This window comes from Propithecus coquereli, unplaced genomic scaffold, assembly GCF_000956105.1.
Source record: "Propithecus coquereli isolate 6110/MARCELLA unplaced genomic scaffold, Pcoq_1.0 Scaffold14, whole genome shotgun sequence".
NCBI classification, from domain to species: domain Eukaryota; kingdom Metazoa; phylum Chordata; class Mammalia; order Primates; family Indriidae; genus Propithecus; species Propithecus coquereli.
In genome coordinates, this window is record NW_012138302.1 from 474,577 (window position 1) to 495,101 (window position 20,525).

Consider the following 20,525-nt stretch of genomic DNA (forward strand, 5'->3'; position numbering starts at 1 on the left):
AAATAAAATGAAGTAGAAGGGAAATTCTCTTCTAATAAAGAGTTTAAGAAATCTATTAGGGTTCCTAGGTTTGGAATGTGTTGCAAAAGAAAAATATATTAGGTGAGGAAAAACAAGAAAGCAGAAACTATATAAAGAAGTAAATAAAATAAAGCCATATTATATATTCAATATCAGCACATTTTTGTTGTAATGCATGAAAACAAGTGATAAACTGATATCCACAAATTTAGTACGATCTTGAACTTCAGCACAGAATTATATAGGCTGGGTTTTCCTAATAGTTTATAAAAAATTTTTCTTCTACAGGAAATTTTTCCCAGAAAATTCACTCCTTAAAATTTCTTTGGAAATACCAACACAAGCCTGTAGATAGGATAATCAATAGATGAAACTCACAAGTCTATGCTATGAAAAATCAGAACTAGAAAGTTTGGATATAGAGCAGTGAAAGGACTTTGCAAAATGCTTTTACTTCTTAGAAGGAAAAAGTAATTGAACAAACACAATGGGATCACTTTTGTGTCACTAGACTGGATATGGGGAGTTGGAGATGAATCAAAGATGACCATAATTTCTGGCTAGGATAATTGGATGGTGTTGCCACTCAGCTAACAGACAGCAACATGTGGGTAATACTACAACCACACCTAAGTATGTACTAGCTATCTACCTACTGAGAATGTAAACAAGCTGCTCTAATCACTAATTAGAAGTTCCAAGGAGTTATAAACAAATATTGCAAAATCTCCTTAACTTGCATTTGTGATCAATCAAACTTGAGTGACCACAGAAGTAGGAATGATTAGGCAAATTCATAAAACAGAAAAGAGATGACTCTATTTTTAAAAATTAAGAGCAAAAAGATGCTATTAATTTTAAACTGGCTTTTAATTACTAAAGCAGGTTGTTACCAAACTATTTAAAGTATCATATTTCTTCAAAATACTTCAGAAATTAAACTGATCTGTTAATCACTAAATATTTCTGATACAACTACTATGCCAGGCATTATGCCTGCATCTCAGGATAGTAACATGATTATAGGTTTGTTCTTGCTTTTTAATTTGTGGAGTTTGCTGGACAGAGTGGAATAGTAAGGGGAATATAATAGCAAAATCTTATTCACAATTAACTATATAATATGCAATTCATATTTCTGACATTATACTACTAGAATGATAAAATGAATTAGAAATTAAATTCCTCACTATTAAAACAAAAGCTTCAGAAAACAATACTTACCTAATCTCTTGTACTTTTAAATTTATATTTCTATGTAATGAGAACAGATATTCAGAACAATGAACTCGAAACAGTAAAATATCTCCAATCATAAAGAACCTCAGTTGTAAGGCAAGAAAAAGGGACAAGATTTAAAAAGGTTGAATATATTTATACTAAAACTGAAATGAAGAGTATTCTAAATCAAGTGAGTTAAAGATTCTATTTCCTTATATTCAAATTTTATGGTGACTGGCTGAATATTAGACCTCGGCTATTAAACAAAATCCAACACTTACTGCCCTCCTCTTTCTACAAGTGTCTGGCAGAGGTATTTTCTTGCATTCCTGTGAGTTGGACAGTTTTCTAATGCAAGCTCAAAATCTTCTATTGCTTTGTTCAGACTTCCTTTTGTCGCATACCTAGAGTCATGAAACAAAATTAGATGAATTTATCTTGTGAGCTATTCATAAATCTTGTTCACATTTACCTTGCAAACATTCCTTAAAATCCCTAATTCACTTACAAGGCTCCACGTGCTACCAAAGCTTCCACATTTTGTTTATCTATTTCCAGAGCTTTATTGTATTCATTCATAGCATCCACATGGCGTCCAACCTTAAAATAATCAACTCCAATCTTCACACTAAAAGAGACATTTGTAAAGTATCACAAACACTTCACAGAGTATCTAAATAAAATGTTAGTGTGGATAATTTTAAAAGCAAATGTCCTCAAATTTGGGAAATATTTAGTTTTCAAAATACTCTCAATATACCTAAGAAGCAGTATGCCTTTGGATATTTCATAACATATTTATGAAACTAAGGTATCAGTGTATCAATTCCTTTTGAAAAAAATTGGAAATGCTGGATAAAACTTAAGTCTGTTGGGGGAACAAGGTAAAATTACTTTTAGAAAAGCTAATGTTAAAAAGACATCACTTTAATTCATTTTAAAGAAATTTTGGTCTTAATAATGATTAAGTATGCTTGCCTTACCCTGACCTCTTAGACTAGATAATGTAAATTGTTGAAAGACAGTCTTCATACCATTTTAAAGCCCAAGATGCCGATTGTTTCTTTCTCAACGCAGAAGCAAAATCATCTTCAGAGAAATTTTTGCTATTAAAGAAAAGTTAAACCAGAAATACTTTTGAAATAATTATACTTCACTCTGCCTGACAGGCACTCAACACTGAAAGAGAGAATCCCAAGCAAGAAATCTGCACTTCATTTACACAGCAAAATCCTTGCACTGTCAGACATTATGATCATTGTTAAACAGTATTTTTCTTTACCATATATAAAAAATTCTTATAAAAAGTTTCTTATCCTTCTCTACTTGGTCACATGGCACACATTTAATCACTGATAAAGAGCCCAATCCAAGAGGAGATGGAATCACTTGGTTTATTCAACCTTTGGCATAGTCCTGCTACTAGGCTTAGTATGGTCAAATATGTCCTTCAGCTATGAAGCTTCTGAACTTAGCACCACTCCCCTCACTATCTAAGAGAGTAATACTGATTTACCTTTGTAGGCCTCTCATTAAAGATGGTGGATTAGATTCATCTATTCCTAGTTTTTCTAGAAGGAATTCAACTACGCCTGGATTAGCAAATCCCAAGGAACTCTGCATGATATTTTCATAGGAATCCAAAGAATTGCTATTTAGTTCAATACTCCTCCTTAAAAAAAAATACACACAAACACAAGAAATATAGAAATGACTAATATAATTTACACATCCCATTTCTATTAATGAAATAACATCATATGAGGTTTAAATATCAATATCTCTTTGTACATGAAGGTGTGGCAATATTATGGTTCTTTTTACCAAGTCAGAAATAATTTAAGAGTTATAAAAATCAAATGAACACATTTTGCAATAAGAGAAATTAAAATTCCCCTTTGTTGTCAAAAGTTTTCCAAAATTTGCAACTTTTTTAAACCAAGAAACTTTTGTAATGAACTGTTGTTGAAATAATATGGATAAATTACCTGTAGTACAAAGGAAGCTCTTCAGCACTAATTACACCTAATTTAATACCAGAGAGATGTGGTGGAAGAGATGAGCTATACAGAGATACTGCCAGCTTTTCATGGTATCTGTCAATATCCTTGATTCCAGCTTAAAAGAGAGAGAACTAAGCTGATTAATAAGAAAATGTAAACTAACATAAAAAAATTTCCCAAACACTACCCTCATTAGACTTTATTTTCAAAATTAATAAAAGCAAAAATTCAACAACTTTTACTTTTTATTAGTATGGTGAAACTCATCACCTCGAATGATGTCACCAGTTTGGTAATATGATAAAGGGTCTCCGTGGTTACTATGAGAAGGCACATCTCTTAATGGACAAAGAGCCTGCAATGAGAAATATTTTAAAATATCAGACATTTCAATATTTGGTGTGAACAGTTGTCTTCTTTTATCTTAGTTGTTCAATATGGACAGCTAATAGTTGACATGACACTGAAAAACAACTAACAACATAAAGTCTAAATTTCAGTAAGGATTTTAGTTAAAAGTAATTTCTGTGTCCAAACACAGTAAACTTTGTTTTCTGGTTCAGTTCAAAAACTCACCATGGGTGAAATAGCTCACACCTGTAATCCTAGCACTTTGGGAGGCCAAGGTGGGAGGACTACTTGAGGTCAGGAGTTAGAGACCAGCCTGAGCAACATAGTGAGACCCTGTCTGTACAAAAAATTTAAAAAGTTAGCCAGGGTGGTGGCTTAGGCCTGTAGTTCCAACTACTGAGGAGGCCGAAGCAGGATGATTGCTTGAGCCTAGGAGTTTGAAATTGCAGTGAGCTATTACAATGCCACTGGACTCTAGCCTGAACAACAGAGGAAGACTCTGTCTCAAAAAACAGAAATCAAAAAACTCATGAAAACTTCCACTAGTGTCAGGAACCAAGTATAATTATGGATGATCAAAAAAGATATTTTGCATCCATCAAATATAAAACTAAAATTTGTCCAGAAAGTACAGGGATTCCAATGAAAATGAAATGTGAATTCTCCAAAGTTTTGTCCATTATCCAGCCTGTGATACCTTCTGCTTTTCTTCCTTTTCATCTGCCTCGATACACAGCAAATATTCAATCTTTTATAGTGACCAATTAGTTCTAATTCAGGACTATTCATCTTGGGCAAAGTATCTGCTCAAAACATACAAATCACTTACATTTAATTATTATAAACATATAAATGACAGTTTTTCTTTAAATTATCCACATGCAAGTATCTAATGCCAAATATTAAATAATTATGACTACGTATGTTCATCTAGAAGAAACTAGTCCAGAATACCAATTAACGTCACCATGTCTATTGATATCTCTTAAAGTATTTAAAAAAGGACACTGTCCCTGCCAACCGAGGAGTCCAAAAAACTCCCAAACCCAGAAATGGAGGAAGAAACTGTGTAAATAACTCTTTCACATAAGTGATTTTTTAAAAAGAAAACTTTACTTCTCTTGAATTAATATTTATTTCCCAAAAGCATCTTGGCAAGTATATTTAAGCCCAACTGGATGCAAATAATTTCTTGCCCCGAGATAATTTTTCAAAAACAGAAGCAATCCAAATAACCGAAAAGTAACTTACGGAGATTTCTAAGTGGGATATATCTCTCATGATGCCACTTCCTAAACAGATCAACACCATGAAAAAACCAAATTCCCGAATGGAACTAATTCTTCCAATAACTATATCACCACGCTCAATATCTCTGAAAAACAGCTCTCTCCGATCCATACTAGGTATCTCCATGAATTGCTCTAAAGGTGGCATGACTGCATAATAATCTGAAAAAACAATTCACAAAATCACTAACAATAGTACTGAGTTCCGTTCCGCTTGAAGTACTGTTAAACCAAACTGCAAATCCGCAATCTTAAAAAGATATTAAGGCTAAACTCACCTTCGTTGTCTTCATTAATTTCAGAAGTTGCAGATGCATCTGATTTCCAGGAAAGCGCAAAGAGCAAATCCGCTTTTTTAGAAATAAATTTTTGTATTTCTATGTTGTCAACTCTCTTCTCTTTCCTTAAAAAGAAACAAAATTTATAAAAATTGGTTCACTTACAAAGCCTTAAGTACAAGCTTCTACGACAGCTTTCATCGTACAATCCACTCCATCCTGAGCTTCAAGGCTTACATCCTTAGAGAAAAAGTTTTAACTTGGCATTCCCTCATTCACCAACCTGGAGGTGGGGGGCGGGGAAACTTAAAAAAGTGACTCCTCCAGCTCCAGACACGAAAACCCAAGGAATTTTACTTAAAGAATCTGCGACAATGCTAAACAGTACCAGAGAAAAAGTTCAACCCGCATCCCGCATTGCACACACTAGGTGTGCGGACCCTCCACTGAGCCCTGCGCAGCAGCGCGCAGTCCTCACGTGCTCTCGGCCGCAGCTCCACTTGCGGGAGCCGCCAGGCTGCGGTAGTGGAGCCCCGAGCTGCGTCCCTTCCCCACGACTCGCAGCGGCGCAGCTTTCTCCTTACCTGCCCTGTAACTGGTGCTGGGGTGGCGGGCCCCGGCCGGGCTCGGCCACCGACCCTAGGAGGCTCCGGAAGTGTGGATTGTCCTGCTGTTCGCTCCGGAGCAGCGAGAGTAATGACGACCCATGGCAATTCAGCGACTGCCGCAGGAGGTCCCGGTCCATGGCTAGAGATTGCTGGGCTCGACGGCCGATGGGCTACTAGCCCCCGGTGCCGTACTTGAGCCGGGGGGGTCCAGGAGGCCGAGGAAGCAGCCTAGAGGCCGCCGGAAGCTCACGGCACCGTCACTTACATGCTTGCCTCCCGGAAATGTTATGGAGCCGCCCCCAGCGGCGGCGCGGCGGCTCTCGGCGTCGGTCTCGCGAAACCGAGTGAGACTACGGAAGCCCAAAGTGAGCTAAGAATTTCCTCAACTGAGGGCGGGCTAGGACTTTAAGGTTGTGATGTGTGTGAGAAGCTTTTTAAAATTTACGGGTGTCGTTATTACGTCGAAATAACCTGAGCTCTCATCTAGGCTAATTAATAATTCCTTCTCGTGTTCACTGAGGCGCTTCTACGTGGCAGTGCCAGGGTGAGAATCCGGATGAGTCGCACCAGGTTCTTTCCTCAAAGTACACCCTGGATAAATCAATACCTGTGTCGGCGGGCGTAACCACATTGAAACGGCTGCTCTGGGAAGGTTTCCTGGTCGTCTAAAGGGCAGAAGAGGCCGGGCGCAGTGGCTCACGCCTGTAATCCTAGCTCTCTGGGAGGCCGAGGCGGGCGGATTGTTTGAGCTCAGGAGTTCGAGACCAGCCTGAGCAAGAGCGAGACCCCGTCTCTACTAAAAATAGAAACAAATTAATCGGACAACTAAAAATATATAGAAAAAATTAGCAGGACATGGTGGCGCATGCCTGTAGTCCCAGCTACTCGGGAGGCTGAGGCAGGAGGATCGCTTGAGCCCAGGAGTCTGAGGTTGCTGTGAGCTAGGCTGACGCCCCGGCACTCACTCTAGCCCGGGCAAAAGAGTGTAGACCCTGTCTCAACAACAACAAAAAAAGAATGGATAAAGGACAGAAGAAAGACAGGACACTGACATTTGTTAAGCAACTGGAGTTGTGTTCTCCATCTATACCGCGTGTAGTGATTTTAGAGTTATAAAACCAGAATGGCTTTAATGTCTAGAGATAGGCATATGCCATTCTAGTTTTATAATAAATAATATATATATGTGTTTCTTTTTCTTTCTTTAGTTTGTCTTAGTGGTGGTTCAAAATTTAGTGTCCATAAGACTTACTGTATAATGGTTTGTACGGAAAAATCGATTACTTATGGATAATTCAAGTGATTTTCAAAGGTAATTTCAACTTGAGTCCCGCTCCCCCCTTACTTAGTGATTTGAGAATCTAACCACTGTGCCTCACTGTATTCTCATTTTAGAGAACGAGAAAACAGGCCCAGAGAGTCTCAATAAATTGCTCAACTTTACCCAGCTAGTAAGAGGCTAGAGTTAGGATTCCAGTCTAGGTCTGATAGATCTTGACAGGCAGAGTTGATGGACAGTATTTTATCATATAAAAGGTCTAACTAACCCGAATTTTGAGATAATATGCCTTTGTTTTATTCCAATATAAAATCTGTACCATTTAAATATGTGTAGGTCAGTAGAGGCCTATTGAACAGAAATAAATGGTAGCAGTGAGTTTTCCCCCTCTCAGGCCATGTGTCTTTGAGGAGATCAATATGCCCTTAACTATCTTACCACCTCTATAGGAGACCTAGTCCAGAACGTAAAGGATGCCTCCACACTATTTTGTGGAAAATTCAGGCAAATAGATAAAAGAGTTTACTAAGAATTGAGAAAATGCAACAAAGAAGAGTGCAAGTTTAAAAGGTGATAACTTTCAAGCCGCCTTAGGCATATCAAGAAACTTTAATAAATGGTACAGGCTGATTTGTGTTAAGCTATAACTCTAGAGAATGGTTGCTTTTAGGAAAGGATGTTGTTACTGAAAAGGAAAACTGACCACTAAAAATAATGTGTAGATATCTTGATAAATATGTCATTTTGGTTAGAATCAATCTGTCATCAAGGACCTAATTATTTGGAGTGACTGAGAAACCAGTATCTGAGAACAGGGAACAGGATGCCAAATAGTGACACCTAGCCTGGGAGTGTCACCTTGTAAGGCCATTTTTGAGAAGCACATGCTTTCATCACTATGGGATCTGTCTGTTCTTCCTAACTCCAACACTAGAGTAATCCACAATACCCCATACTTGAACATCTAAACTGGCCATGAAAATAGACAGCAGCTGCTTTTAGAGGGTAAGCAGCATTCATCAAGAGTGACATTTAATGGATGCCTGCTGTACACAGAGTAGAGACAGAAGAAATGAACTTTAAGCAAGTGTACTCAAAACTTGGGTTGGGGTTTCTACCGTTGGTTAGTGCTGGTCTTATATGGAGGTAGCCACGTTAGTTAGGTGCCAAAGGCAGCCTGTTCTTCGCTTCCTAAATACTACTCTCACTGCAGGGGATAAAGCCTTGTACAATTAAAGGTATATTTGAACTCATTTTCTGCTGGACAGATACGCCTTTGACTTTGAAGGAAGGGGACAGAGCACTGGGTCTTTGACATAGGACTGAAGGAGGTGAGGAGAGAAAGTAAGGGGACTAGTTTTGTTTCTCATTTTAGAGAAACCAGTCCCACATATGGGGCTTCTCAAGGTGGGCACAGAAAGAAAATACTGTCTTCTTTTTCACTTCTTGCTTTACCTTTCAAAAAAAAACTTTAAAAAATCTTTCCCAAGAAACTTTTCTATATTAAGCAATATGAATAATTAAATGAAAATGTTGGGGGAAGGGGCAGGGCAGAGCATGAGGTGGAGGAGAAAGAAGTCAGAACATCCAAAACAGTCAGAACTTTGGTGTCTGGCTCCTGGGCCTATTTTTATTGTGATGTCAAATTCTATTTCTAAATAAATACATATTTGCATCCTTTAACAGACACTCTGGACCCTGGAGATATAAAGATGAAGAAGATGATAGAAATATAAAGATGGTTCTTGAGTGGCTCACAGCACAACAGAGGAGTAGACATAAAAAGAAACAAATATGGCACAGTGGTAAGTGTAATACTTTTGTTGTGGACACCTACTAGGGTGTCTGCTTAGATCCCTGTTCTCTGTGAAGTGAGGTAGTGTGAATTGCTGGGGGTAAAAGAAGGGAGGGGGAGGCAAGTATATGCAGTTAAGGCAGAGAGGGCGGTATAATTAAAGAAGTAGGGATGTGAAAAGCAACATGCATTCTGGAGACAGCAACTTGGACCTTGAGGTAAGTAGGGATATTTTAATTATAGACATTTTGGTTATATAAGTGTGTTACTTCAGGTAGGCTACAGATTGATAGAAACCCCCTGAATCCTCTGTGCACACACACACATACACACATACAAAAACACAGAGTAAATTCTTGATTTATTTGGCAAAGAACACAGAAACTTAGGTGAAGCAAGGTAGTCACATAAAGCAGTGGCAGAAGTAGCATATCTCAATGTAGCTTTTCCTGGATCTCCCATTTCCCCAGATAATATGTACAGCTGCTAGTGACACCACCTGCAAAAGATAAAGTCTTTTTTTAATCTTAGAAACTTTTATATTACCAGTTATGAAGGACATGCAAATAATCCACGACTTTATAAGAAATACTTGTAGGCAGTTTCTTTCTGGTTCTTGACCTGATGCAGACAATTTCAGCAAGGCCTCTTCCTCATCTTGCGTTAAGGATGAGGTGTCAGGGAGGGTGGGTACCATGTAAGACCCAGGGTCTGTCATGATACCTCTAAGTTTAATTTTTCAGCATCTTTTTTATGATTCTCCTCTTTTTTTAAAAAACAGACTTTATTCTTTTAGAGCAGTTTTGGGTGCACAGCAAAAGTGGAAGATATGGAAATTTCCCTATGTCTCCTACGCCCACACAAGGATAGCTTACCCATTATCAACATTTTCCATCAGAGTCCTACATTTGTTACAATTGATGAGCCTACATTGACACATCATTATCATACAAAGTCCATAGTTTACTTTAGGTTTCACTCTTGGTATTGTACATTCTATGGGTTTGGACAAATATATAATGACATAATATTCACCATCATAATATATTACAAAGTAGTTTCATTGCTCTAAAAATCCTCTGTGCTCTATCTATTCTTCCTTCCCTCCTTAGAATCTGCAACCACTGATCTTTTTACTGTGTTCATGTTTTTGCTATTTCCAGAATGTTATATAGTTGGTGTCATACAGTATGTAGTCTTTTCAGACTGACTTCTTTGACTTAGTAATATGCATTTAAATTTATTCCATGTCTCTTTATGGCTTGATAGCTCATTTCTCTTTAGTGCTGAGTAATATTCCATTTTCTGGATATATAACAGTTATCCATTCTCCTGCTGAAGGATATCGTGGTTTCTTTCAAGTTTAAGCAGTTATAAACAAAGCTGCTATAAGCATTGATGTCCAGGTTTTTGTGTGAACATAAGTTTTCAACTCCTTTGGATAAATACCAAGGAGTGCAATTGCTGGATTGTATGTTAAGAGTATGTTTAGTTTTGTAAGAGAGCACCAAACTCTTTTCCAAAGTGGCTGTACCATTTTGCATCTTCACCAGGAATGAATGAGAGATTTCCTGTTGCTCCACATCATCACTGGCATTTAATATTACCAGTGTTCTGGATTTTGGCCATTCTAATAGGTATGTAGTAGTATCTCATTGTTGCTGCAATTTGCCTTTTCCTGATGACATTTGATGGGAACATCTTTTCATTAGCTCATTTGCCATCTGTTTATCTTCTTTGGTGGTGTCTGTTAAGGTCTTTTGGCCCATTTCTTAATTGGGTTGTTTGTTTTCTTGTTGTTCAGTTTTAAGAGTTTTTTGTATATGTTTTTGGTAAATATTTTCTCTTAGCCTGTGGTTTGACTTTTTATTGTCTTGATGGTGTCTTTTTCACAGCAGAAATTTTTAGTTTTAACGAGGTTCAGCTTATCAGTTCTTTCTTTCATGGATCGTGCCTTTGGTATTGTGTCTAAAAAGTCATCACCAAACCCAAGGTCATCTAGATTTTCTCATATGTTATTTCCTAGGAGTTGTATAGTTTTGCATTTTACATTTAGATCTATGATCTATTTTGAGGTACTTTTGTGAAGGATGTAAGACCTGTGTGTAGATTTACTTTTTTGCATGTGGATGTCCTGTTGTTCCAGCACCATGGACTGAAAAGACTATCTTTTTTCATTGTAGTACCTTTGTACCTTTGTCAAAGATCAACTGACTGTATGTGGGTCTATTTCTGGGCTCTCTATTCTGCTCCACTGATCTATCTATTCTTTTGCCAATACCACATTATCTTGATTGCTGTAGCTTTATGGCAAATCTCGAACTTGGGTGGTGTCAGTTCTCCAACTTTGTTCTTCTCCAACTCTCCTGTTTTTTCTCCTTTAAAAAAATCCCTTTTTGTTGCTTAAGCCAGCTTTAGTAAATTTATGGTTTGAAACCAAGAGTCTTGACTAATACACTAAGAAGCTACCAATTAGGAGCCTCTTCCCTTTCTACTCTGCTGTTTTAAAAATGAAGAAACAAATATGAAAAGATTAATAAATGTTTTTGTTGTTAAAAAACTAACTTTAGAATATATGTTGTCTAACTGTATATGTAATAGTCTTTCTACTATGCCATGCAGTTTATAGGGTCAGCTGAAGCAATGCTTTTTAAGGATGTAGTTTTTAAATATATATGTATGAAACTTATTTTATTTTTAAAATATTGTGATACAGGTAAAATATCGATTATCTGAAATACTTGAGACCAGAAGTGTTTTGGATTTGGGATTTTTTAAAGATTTTGAAATATTTGCCTATGTATAATGAGATATTTTGGGGATGAGACCCAAAACTAAACACAAAATTCATATATGTTTCATATATACCTTATACGCATGGGCCTGAAGGTACTTTTATGTTTCCCTTGGGGACACTGAATAAATAGTGTTAGGCACCTGTGTTTTGACTGCAACCCACAACATGAGGCCAGTTATGGAATTTTCCACTTTTGGTGTCATACTGACATTCGGAAAGTTTTGGATTTTGGAGAATTTTGGATTTCAGATTTTTGGATTAGGGATGCTCAATCTGTGGTTAACTTTATGTGTCAACTTGACCGAATCAGGGGATGTCCAGACAGTTGGTTAAACATTATTCTAGGTGTGTCTGTGAGGGTGTTTCCAGATGAGATTAGCATTTGAATTGATGAATTCAATAAAATAGCTTGCCCAACTGATGTGGGCAGGCATCATCTGATCCATTGAGGGCCTGAATAAAACAACAGACAAAGGATGGAGGAATTTGCCCCTTTATTCCCTGCCTCACTGCTTGAGCTGAGACATCTCATTTCATTTTCTTCTGCTCTCAGACTGGGATTTTCATCATTGATTCCCCTCGTTATTAGACCTTTGGACTCAGACTGAATTACACTGCCAGCTTTCCTGGGTCTCTGGCTTGCAAATGGCAGATCATAGGTTTCTCAGCCTCCATAATCCTCTATAAATGTGTGAGCCAATTCTTCATGAACTTTATGTATGTATCTCCTGTTGTCTCTCTGCTGAAGCCTGACTAATACAAATATCCATTATTATGTTAATATCCAAAGATAGCCTTGAACCTTTTGTCCAATAATGGAGCCACTTAGTTTCAATCCTGCACGTGGTGCAAGAGGTTTAGATTACAGATTTGCTACCACATAGGTAATATCTGTGTCCTAGTCAACATTCTATTCAAAGGCACCCTGAATTGACTCAAGAAGGAATGAGGAACACTAAATGTATGGCTAGATCAGCCAAAAAGCTATCCCTATTACTGAAAGAATAATTCAAACTACAGGCTCTTCCAGTAAGACTTGGTACATCTTCATTTGTTCCAATAGTCTTTGTCTGAAAGGATTCCACTACCTTCTCTCATTCTTTTTTATATCAAAGACCAACACCTCTCAAGAAGAAAAACAAGAAAAACATTGTCAGTTTAATCCACCTGAGGGTGCTATAAGATCATTGTAGTATCCAGTTTTATACCTTTTACCAGAAGACCTGCCAATTAAACAAGGATTCAGGGATGGAGAACTGTGACCTGTCATATACAGCCATTTTAGAATAATTTTGTCTCTAATACCTTCTCCATCTTTTAATGATGGTAAATGTTTTGAAGATATTATTTTAATGTGAATCAGTTCATATCTCATTATCCAAGACTGATCAGCTTAGTAATTTTGAGTTTCTTTTTCCAAGAAGCAAGATCACTGATTTTAGTTTCAATGTAGAACAATTAGTTCTGAACAGACGTGGGGGTGAATATTGTACAACTCCAGGGCCAGAGGGAAGAGTGGTGATGCATTCACATCATAATCCACATATGATGTATGTGGCACTCCTGGAGATGTGCAATGCTTGACCATATGTAGTGACCATCTGCACTGCTAATCTCAGCCAGCATTTCTTCTATGTTTGTGTTTATTTACAAAAAAGACTAGGAAATAGAAAGAGGATATTTCAGAATAAATCTATTATGATTGTTGGGAAAGAACAGTTGAAATATGTGTGTAATAAAGATATGGAAGAGGTTAGTGTGTTTACCTTCAGGTGCTTGGTCATAAAGATACAACCCATATACACGTACGCATGCACTTCTTAGAATCTTAGATTCTCATCTTGTGGCGATTTCTCAGAATACTATTCCAGAGAACATGTCAGGATTATTATCAGAAGAATTGAAGGTTTAGTATTCTTTGTCAATACATCAATACATTCTGGATCGCTTTGATACCCATCCTTTTTTTTTTTTTTTTTTTTTTTTTTTTTTTTTTTATGAGACAGGGTCTCACTCTGTTGCCCAGGCTAGAGTGCAGTGGTGCAGTCATAGCTCACTGTAACCTTAAACTTCTGGGCTCAAGCAATGGAGGATTACCTCAGCTCCCCAAGTATCTGGGACCACAGGTGTGCACCACTATGCCCAGCTAATTTTTAAAACAATTTTTTGTAGAGACAAGGTCTTACTATATTGCTCAGGCTGGTTTCAAACTCCTGGGTTCAAGTGATCTTGCTGTCTCAGCCTTCCAAAGTGCTGGGATTGCAGGTGTGAGCCACTGTTGATACCCATTTTAATGCACTTCAAATGTTTCTTTAAAATGAGAGTAATTGGTTACCTTTTAATTATTAAACAGTAACTTTTTAAAAATTTTATCGATTAAGCACCAAAGGAGAATTTCAGGGAGTGGAAATGTATTAGTGGTTTAGTATATTGCCCTCCTTAATGGAATTCATTGGAAGATACAATATATCAGGGAAAGGATTTAACCTTGATCCTAGACATTTAGATATGGCATTTGATTATATGTAGACATAGTGATCAGATTGTTAGATGCATTCATTCATTCATTCAACAAATATTTGTTGAGGATTAGGCACTGTTTCATATGTTAGGGATATAATAGTGAAAAAGTGCACCAAGATTCCTGCCTTCATGGAGCTTATTATCTGGACAGATAATGACAGATAATGAGCAATAAACATAGTAAATAAGTAAATGATATAGTACATATATTAGAAGGTGAAACATCCTAAAGAAAAAGATGTAAATCAGGGTAAGCGGCATTGGAAGTGCGAAGAGATGGATGTAGTAGTTTTCAACAGAATAGTTAGGGCAGATCTCATTGAGAAGTTGACATTTAAGCGAAGACTTGAAGGAGATGAGGAGTTAGTTATTCAACTTGTTTGAGAGAAAAGAGTTCCAGTAGGGGAATAGCCAGTGCAAAAGTCATAAGGCAGGAAGATATTTACTGTATTTGAGAAATAGCGAGGAAGACAGTGTGGCAGGAACAAAATAAGTATAGAGGTGCAGAGTTTTGTAGGCCATTGCAAGAACTTGGCTTTTGCTATTAGTGTTTGGGAGTAGCTTCAGGGTTTTAAGCAGAAGGATACATTATGGCTTTCATTATAAAAAGATCGTTTTGGCTGCTGTATGGGCTGGAATTGACTAATACCTATTGCTCATAATAGATGGAAGATAGTTTTATAGAAGGCTAAATATCTCTTCTTACTTCTTAGGAAACATAATTTCATTTTAAACTTACCTGTCATTGCATAGAATGAGAATATGAAGTTTCAATTGCTACAAGAAGACTAAAAGTGTGAGCAACTATTATTTTGAGGTAGATAGGTATCATAGTGGAAAGAGCTTTAGCCCAAAAGTCCCAGGTGTATTTTGAGGAAATCATCTAATCTCCCATGCTTCTCTTGTCACCTTTAAAACTAAGGGGTTAGATGCAATGAACTTTGAGACACAACCCTTAACATACTCTGTTCTATGATGAAAACAGTTCAAGTGCTAAAACTGCATGTCTCTCTTTAAGCCACTGCGTTTCTTTTTCTATGAAATCAGTATGAAGTTATTTTCCTATTGTATTGCAGTGCTGGTAAGTGTGGCTTCCTACTGTGGCTGGTCTCTTTAAGTGAATGAGATTCTCTATAGTTCCTTTAGTTGTAGTTAGAAAAGGGACCAGCTGCAGAAGTCACAGGGAGAGACTGGCTGGTCACTGTTAGGAAGTCTCAGTGTGACAGTTCCTTGAGGTAGATTACATCCTGGGCACTGATCCTCAGTTTTCCAAGTGCAGAAATCCAAGTCAGGCTTGGCAGAATGATCCACACTAACCAAATTAACTAGACGCTGATTTAGAAATCACATTGATGATGTGTTAATGGTGAACTATAAATGCTATGTGAATCAGAAACTTACTGAGTATCAATATATTTTTCATGGAAAGCCAACTTCAGTCAGAAGCTTGTTTGTGAACCCAAAATAAGAGCAAAACAGTCTTTTGGGTGATAATAATGACTAATTTCATCAAACTATGTAATCTTATGCATTCATTTCCTGTATATGGGTATTTCTGCTGAGGCAATCAAATACCCTGCTTACGTGGGCACTCCTCCCTTGTTCTCCCTCTCTGACTCCCCTCATCTCTCTCTTTATCTCTCTCTCTCCATATATATATGCATATATACATATGCACAAATGTGTATTGTGACTATAACATATATGTATATATAACATATACAATGTTTATAGCATATATATGGAGAATATGACTGTTGATGTATGTGTGTGTATTTGAAAACTGGCTTCAAATAGAGTTTTCAAATTTTTTTAAAACTTTCTTAAAATGGAAGCCCAGTATACAAAACAGATGACAGCAGAACTATTCTTGTTGAAGCAATAACCAGAAGATATTGAGAACTCAACCCATTAATTCCTTTTCCTCTTTGTGCCCACCCCCTTCTCCCTCGCACACACCAAATGATGGCTGGAGAACCTTTAAGAAAAATCTCAGACTTGTTAACAGATTACTTCTTTTGGCAGGGTTTTGTATCATTGATTATGTTTCAGTTTAAGTTGTAATTGTATGCTAATTGTTCTCTATGTTCTAATCATTCTGGAATTATGCATTTCTCAAATTCTCCACCCAGCCACACTTACCTTCTCTTCTGCTTGTAATCACTCCCACAGATAATGTTTCTTGTTTATTATGCTTTGATCTTTCCTGGTTTCACTTTCTTGGAAGGTAATCACATTTCCAAGTTCAGGAGGGCTCCTGGGTTCTTTGCCCAAGTAAATTCATCATAAAGGCCTTCATGATGTAGTCTCTGCATATGTTTCCTTACTCATTTTCAACTCTCTTCATCAATCATCAGAATTCAACCACATACATTTTCTGATGTTTTCTAAATACTCCCAAGTTTTCCTCACCTCATAGCTTTTGTACTTGTTTTCTAAAATACTTTTCCTTTACTTTTCTTTAATTTCTTTTTATCTTCAGGTCTCAGTTAAAGGATGTCTCTTCTCTTTCACAGAACTCCATTTATTTCCATTATACGTTTATCATAATTTATTTCCCTATTGATGATCTGTATTCTGCACAAAAATATAGGGTCCATGAAGGCAGGACCATATATCAACCTTGTTCATGACTCTATACTCTTACTAGCTCAATTCCTGGCACATATCAAATACCAAATAAATATATTTGAATGAATGAATGACTGTGTACAAAATTTTATACGTAGATATCACACTCATTCAGAGTAAAGGATGGGACACCCCTCATATATATCCCTCAGTCATATATGTGGCTGAGCAAGGCTTGGTTAACTTGGTTGGATGGAAGAGGACTGGAAATAAACTCCAGTTATGGACAATGAGACCACCTGTTGGCATCGGAGGTAGTTATGGCAAACAAAACACATCATTTGCGAATTATAGCAACAGACAAAGGGTGGCATACCAAAAAAGTAGCCCCTCCTGCAGGTTAAAACTGCAATAAAAATGCTTTCTAGACAGGTGCAGGAAGCATAGTGACTGGATACTCCAGAAATAGGTAGGTTGAGGTTTGTTTTTAACTTGATTTTAAAGAAGGTTTGGGTTTTTGGTTTTTTTTTTAAATAAACTTAAAATGACTTAATGATCTGTCACCTAAAAAAGCAAATGTAACTTTCTCTTTCACTCCTGTTATCTACCCCTCTTCTCTACAAGGTTTACATTTGGTTTTTGTCTTTTTCTTATATTAACAGTTTTTTATTTCATTGTATCTGTGACTAGGGATAGTCTCTCTGTGGTATTCTGTGCTTGCAGGACAAATATCTGCATATTTGTTGCCTTAGTCAGGGTTCTCCAGAGAAACAGAAACAATGGAATACATATGTGTATATTTAAAAGGAGATTTATTTTAAGGAATTGGCTTATGCAATCATGGAGGCTGGCAAATCAAAGTATACAGGGTAGGCAGACAGGCTAGGGACCAAGGAAGAGCCAATGCTGCAGTTCAAATCTGAAGGCCCTCTGCTGGCAGATTCCCTCTTGCTTGGGGGGACTCAGTCTTTTGTTCTCTTCAGGCCTTCAGCTGATTGGATGAGGCCTTACCCAGATGATACAGGGCAATCTGCTTTACTCAAAATCCATCAAGATTTAAATGTTAATCTCACCCGAAAACACCCTCACAGAAACATCCAGAATAGTGTTTGACCACATATATCTGGGCACCATAGCACTGGCAAGTTGTCATAAAGTTAACCATCACAATTGTGTCCTACTTCTATGCCACTTTTTAAGACAATGAAGCCTATTCGGAGTAGTACAACCCCATGATGGCAAAGCAACTGGAAACCACATTATTTGAGGAACAGGTGAGGAACGGGGAATGCATAGAAATTCTGCCTCATGCAATCTACTGATTTCTGTACTTACGCATACTCAATATCAGTCTGAGTTGAATCATCATTTTTTACTTATATCAGAGTTATAATATGAATTGTAGAGATTTCGTAGTCTTTTGGTCTAAAATTGCTTTAATTTCACTTAAAGGCCTTTGTCAACATAATTTCTAAGCTCGTAATGCTTTTTTATTTTACTGCTTCCAAGATGTAGAATTTAAAGATCTTCTTTGTCTCCATGGTGATTTCTGAAAACTAACTTCCGTGTTGAGCACTGAGTAAAAAATTATCCCTCATCGTGGACCATTGACTACAGGTAACTTTCTTTCTTGAAGCATCAAACATCACTCCTAATTGTAGCAGCCTAGAGTTTTGCTGTTACCCATTTTATGCCCATTTCAAGTCTTCTCCCCAACAATAACATACAAAACAAACACCATCAGGTTAGGAAAGTTTTTTTCGCTTTGTTTTTCTTGTTAATTTTTTCCTGTGACTTTTCATTAGCTGGTGATCCAGAATTTATTGTGTTTATTTTCATTGTCATCATGGCAACTAGCATAAATATGAGATTTGCAATTAATTCATTCACCTAATATTTACTTGAATATCTAACTTGTTCTAAGCAGCTCTAGGTGCTGGGAATTCAGTGATAAACAAATCATGAAAATATCCCAATTGAAAAAAGGTAGCACGAGTGGTTATTGCTGATATTTTGCTTTCATCCTGAATAATCTTCCTTAATTCTAAGTCTATGGTCTTGAATATGAAAGAAAAATAGATTATTTTTTATAGCTTCCATCAGATCCACAGAATAAAAGAACTAGCACTCTTGTTATAACTTAAAGTTTTAGGGAAGAAAAAAATTCACAATATATAGTGTAATTTCATAATAATAAATACCATCACATTGATTCTCTCTCAATAATTAAAATATTTCCAGGCCTTTGCCATTGCCTTTTATTTCTGGCCAAATTAAAGATAAAGCATCCCTGAACTATATAACAAAAAAGCCTCCTTAGAATTCTTGTAGTTAGAAGTATAAATATATCAGTGAAAATTTTTATACTATTTACTAAGAAATTAGTTTTATGGAATATTTTGGATTTACATAATCCCTTTTCTCAGTGCTCATAAAGTAAGAGAGTTGAACTGTGAGACAAGTGTTCTTATGATAGATTCTATTAAAAATGATCAAACTAAAATACATTTTATATAGGAAATACTGAGTGGATTATTACTAAGTAATTAGTACTAAGTGGTATTGCTACAGAGATTCTCTGGGTCATCTGTCTTTACAAACTTACTTGTCTTTTTCGAACATTGGTGCCTTATCTGTTCTCAGAATTCACATGTGAGACTTTTTAGCATGCTTGTGCATTTAGATTTTACAGCCTTTTAATTTTCCTAAAACTCTATCATAGGTGTTCATTTCAGTTTCTCCTAAGACACATGCAAGACCCATGTTCACCTGGGGTGGTAACACTTCCTCTCTAAGGCTAGCCCCACCATATCACATGTTAAGTCTTGAAGGGAACTATGAAAATCTTTTTTTAAAATTATTTTTTAGAGACAGGGTCTCGTTCTTTTGCCCAGGCTGGAGTGCAGTGGCACAATCATTGCTCACTGAAGCCTTGAACTGCTGGGCTCAAGGAATCCTCTTGCCTCAGCCTCCTGAATAGTTAGGACTACAGGTACCCACCACCACACCCAGCTATTTTTCTAAAAATTTTTTTATTTTGGAGAAGGAGTCTCACCCAGGTTGGTGTTGAACTCCTGGCCTCAGCCTCCCAAAGTGCTGGGATTATAGGTGTGAGCCACCATACCTAGCCAGAAAATCTTTTAGATCTTTCTCACTTTGAGCCTCCTTTACCTTCTTCCATGTATTGTGCTCTGTTTTCCCAAAGACCATGCAGTGATCAAATACCAGCTCCCTAAGAAACTCTTGTCAGTTTAATTAGAAAAGAGGAATAGTTAATTCCTCATTTGTTCTCCAGGAAGTCATTTCTAGTTTCCATATCCATCTTCTTTCTCTCTTCTACTAAGTTCTCTTTTTTCCTGATTTAGAGAAGGAATGGAGATGGAAGTAAGGAAAGAGAGCTTAGGCACTTTTTTCTGTAGGTTTCTTCCTTGGAATGAATTCTGGTGCACATACAAGGAAGAAACTCAAGGTAAATTGCTTCTCCCCTTCTTTCTCTGATGGGTTTACTCTTTGTGCCTTATACTTTCTCTCTAGAGCTCTAGTAGGCTTGCTGAGGTTCACCATACCATAGCAGCTTGAAAGAAATGAATCAGAGAATGCTGGAGGGATGGTTTGGCACAGTGAGTGCCTGCTGACAACTCTAGGACCCTGTGTAGTCCAAAAAATACGTGAAAAAGCAGCGAACGTTTTTCTCTGCGTCCACGAGAAAGAAAGGGCACAGAATGTAGATGAGAAAAAGAGACTCAACAGACTTGTAGGAGGATTATCAGTCTCTTAACCAGGTTGAGG

The 20,525-nt window shown here is 37.1% G+C and overlaps 1 protein-coding gene across 1 annotated transcript in view; it reads right to left on the reverse strand.

Annotated features, from left to right (window-relative positions):
• TTC14 (tetratricopeptide repeat domain 14) overlaps positions 1 to 6,030 on the reverse strand; it is a 12,442-nt gene extending 6,412 nt beyond the window's left edge. The window contains exons 1-9 of the mRNA XM_012639485.1: positions 5,748 to 6,030; positions 5,164 to 5,288; positions 4,848 to 5,047; positions 3,516 to 3,600; positions 3,231 to 3,360; positions 2,759 to 2,914; positions 2,277 to 2,348; positions 1,751 to 1,870; positions 1,524 to 1,646 (exon numbers count right to left, since the gene is read on the reverse strand). Coding sequence (XP_012494939.1) covers positions 1,524 to 1,646; positions 1,751 to 1,870; positions 2,277 to 2,348; positions 2,759 to 2,914; positions 3,231 to 3,360; positions 3,516 to 3,600; positions 4,848 to 5,047; positions 5,164 to 5,288; positions 5,748 to 5,908 — 1,172 coding nt within the window. The 5' untranslated portion in view covers positions 5,909 to 6,030. The remainder of the gene's footprint in view (positions 1 to 1,523; positions 1,647 to 1,750; positions 1,871 to 2,276; positions 2,349 to 2,758; positions 2,915 to 3,230; positions 3,361 to 3,515; positions 3,601 to 4,847; positions 5,048 to 5,163; positions 5,289 to 5,747) is intronic.
• Between the last annotated feature and the right edge of the window lie 14,495 nt (positions 6,031 to 20,525).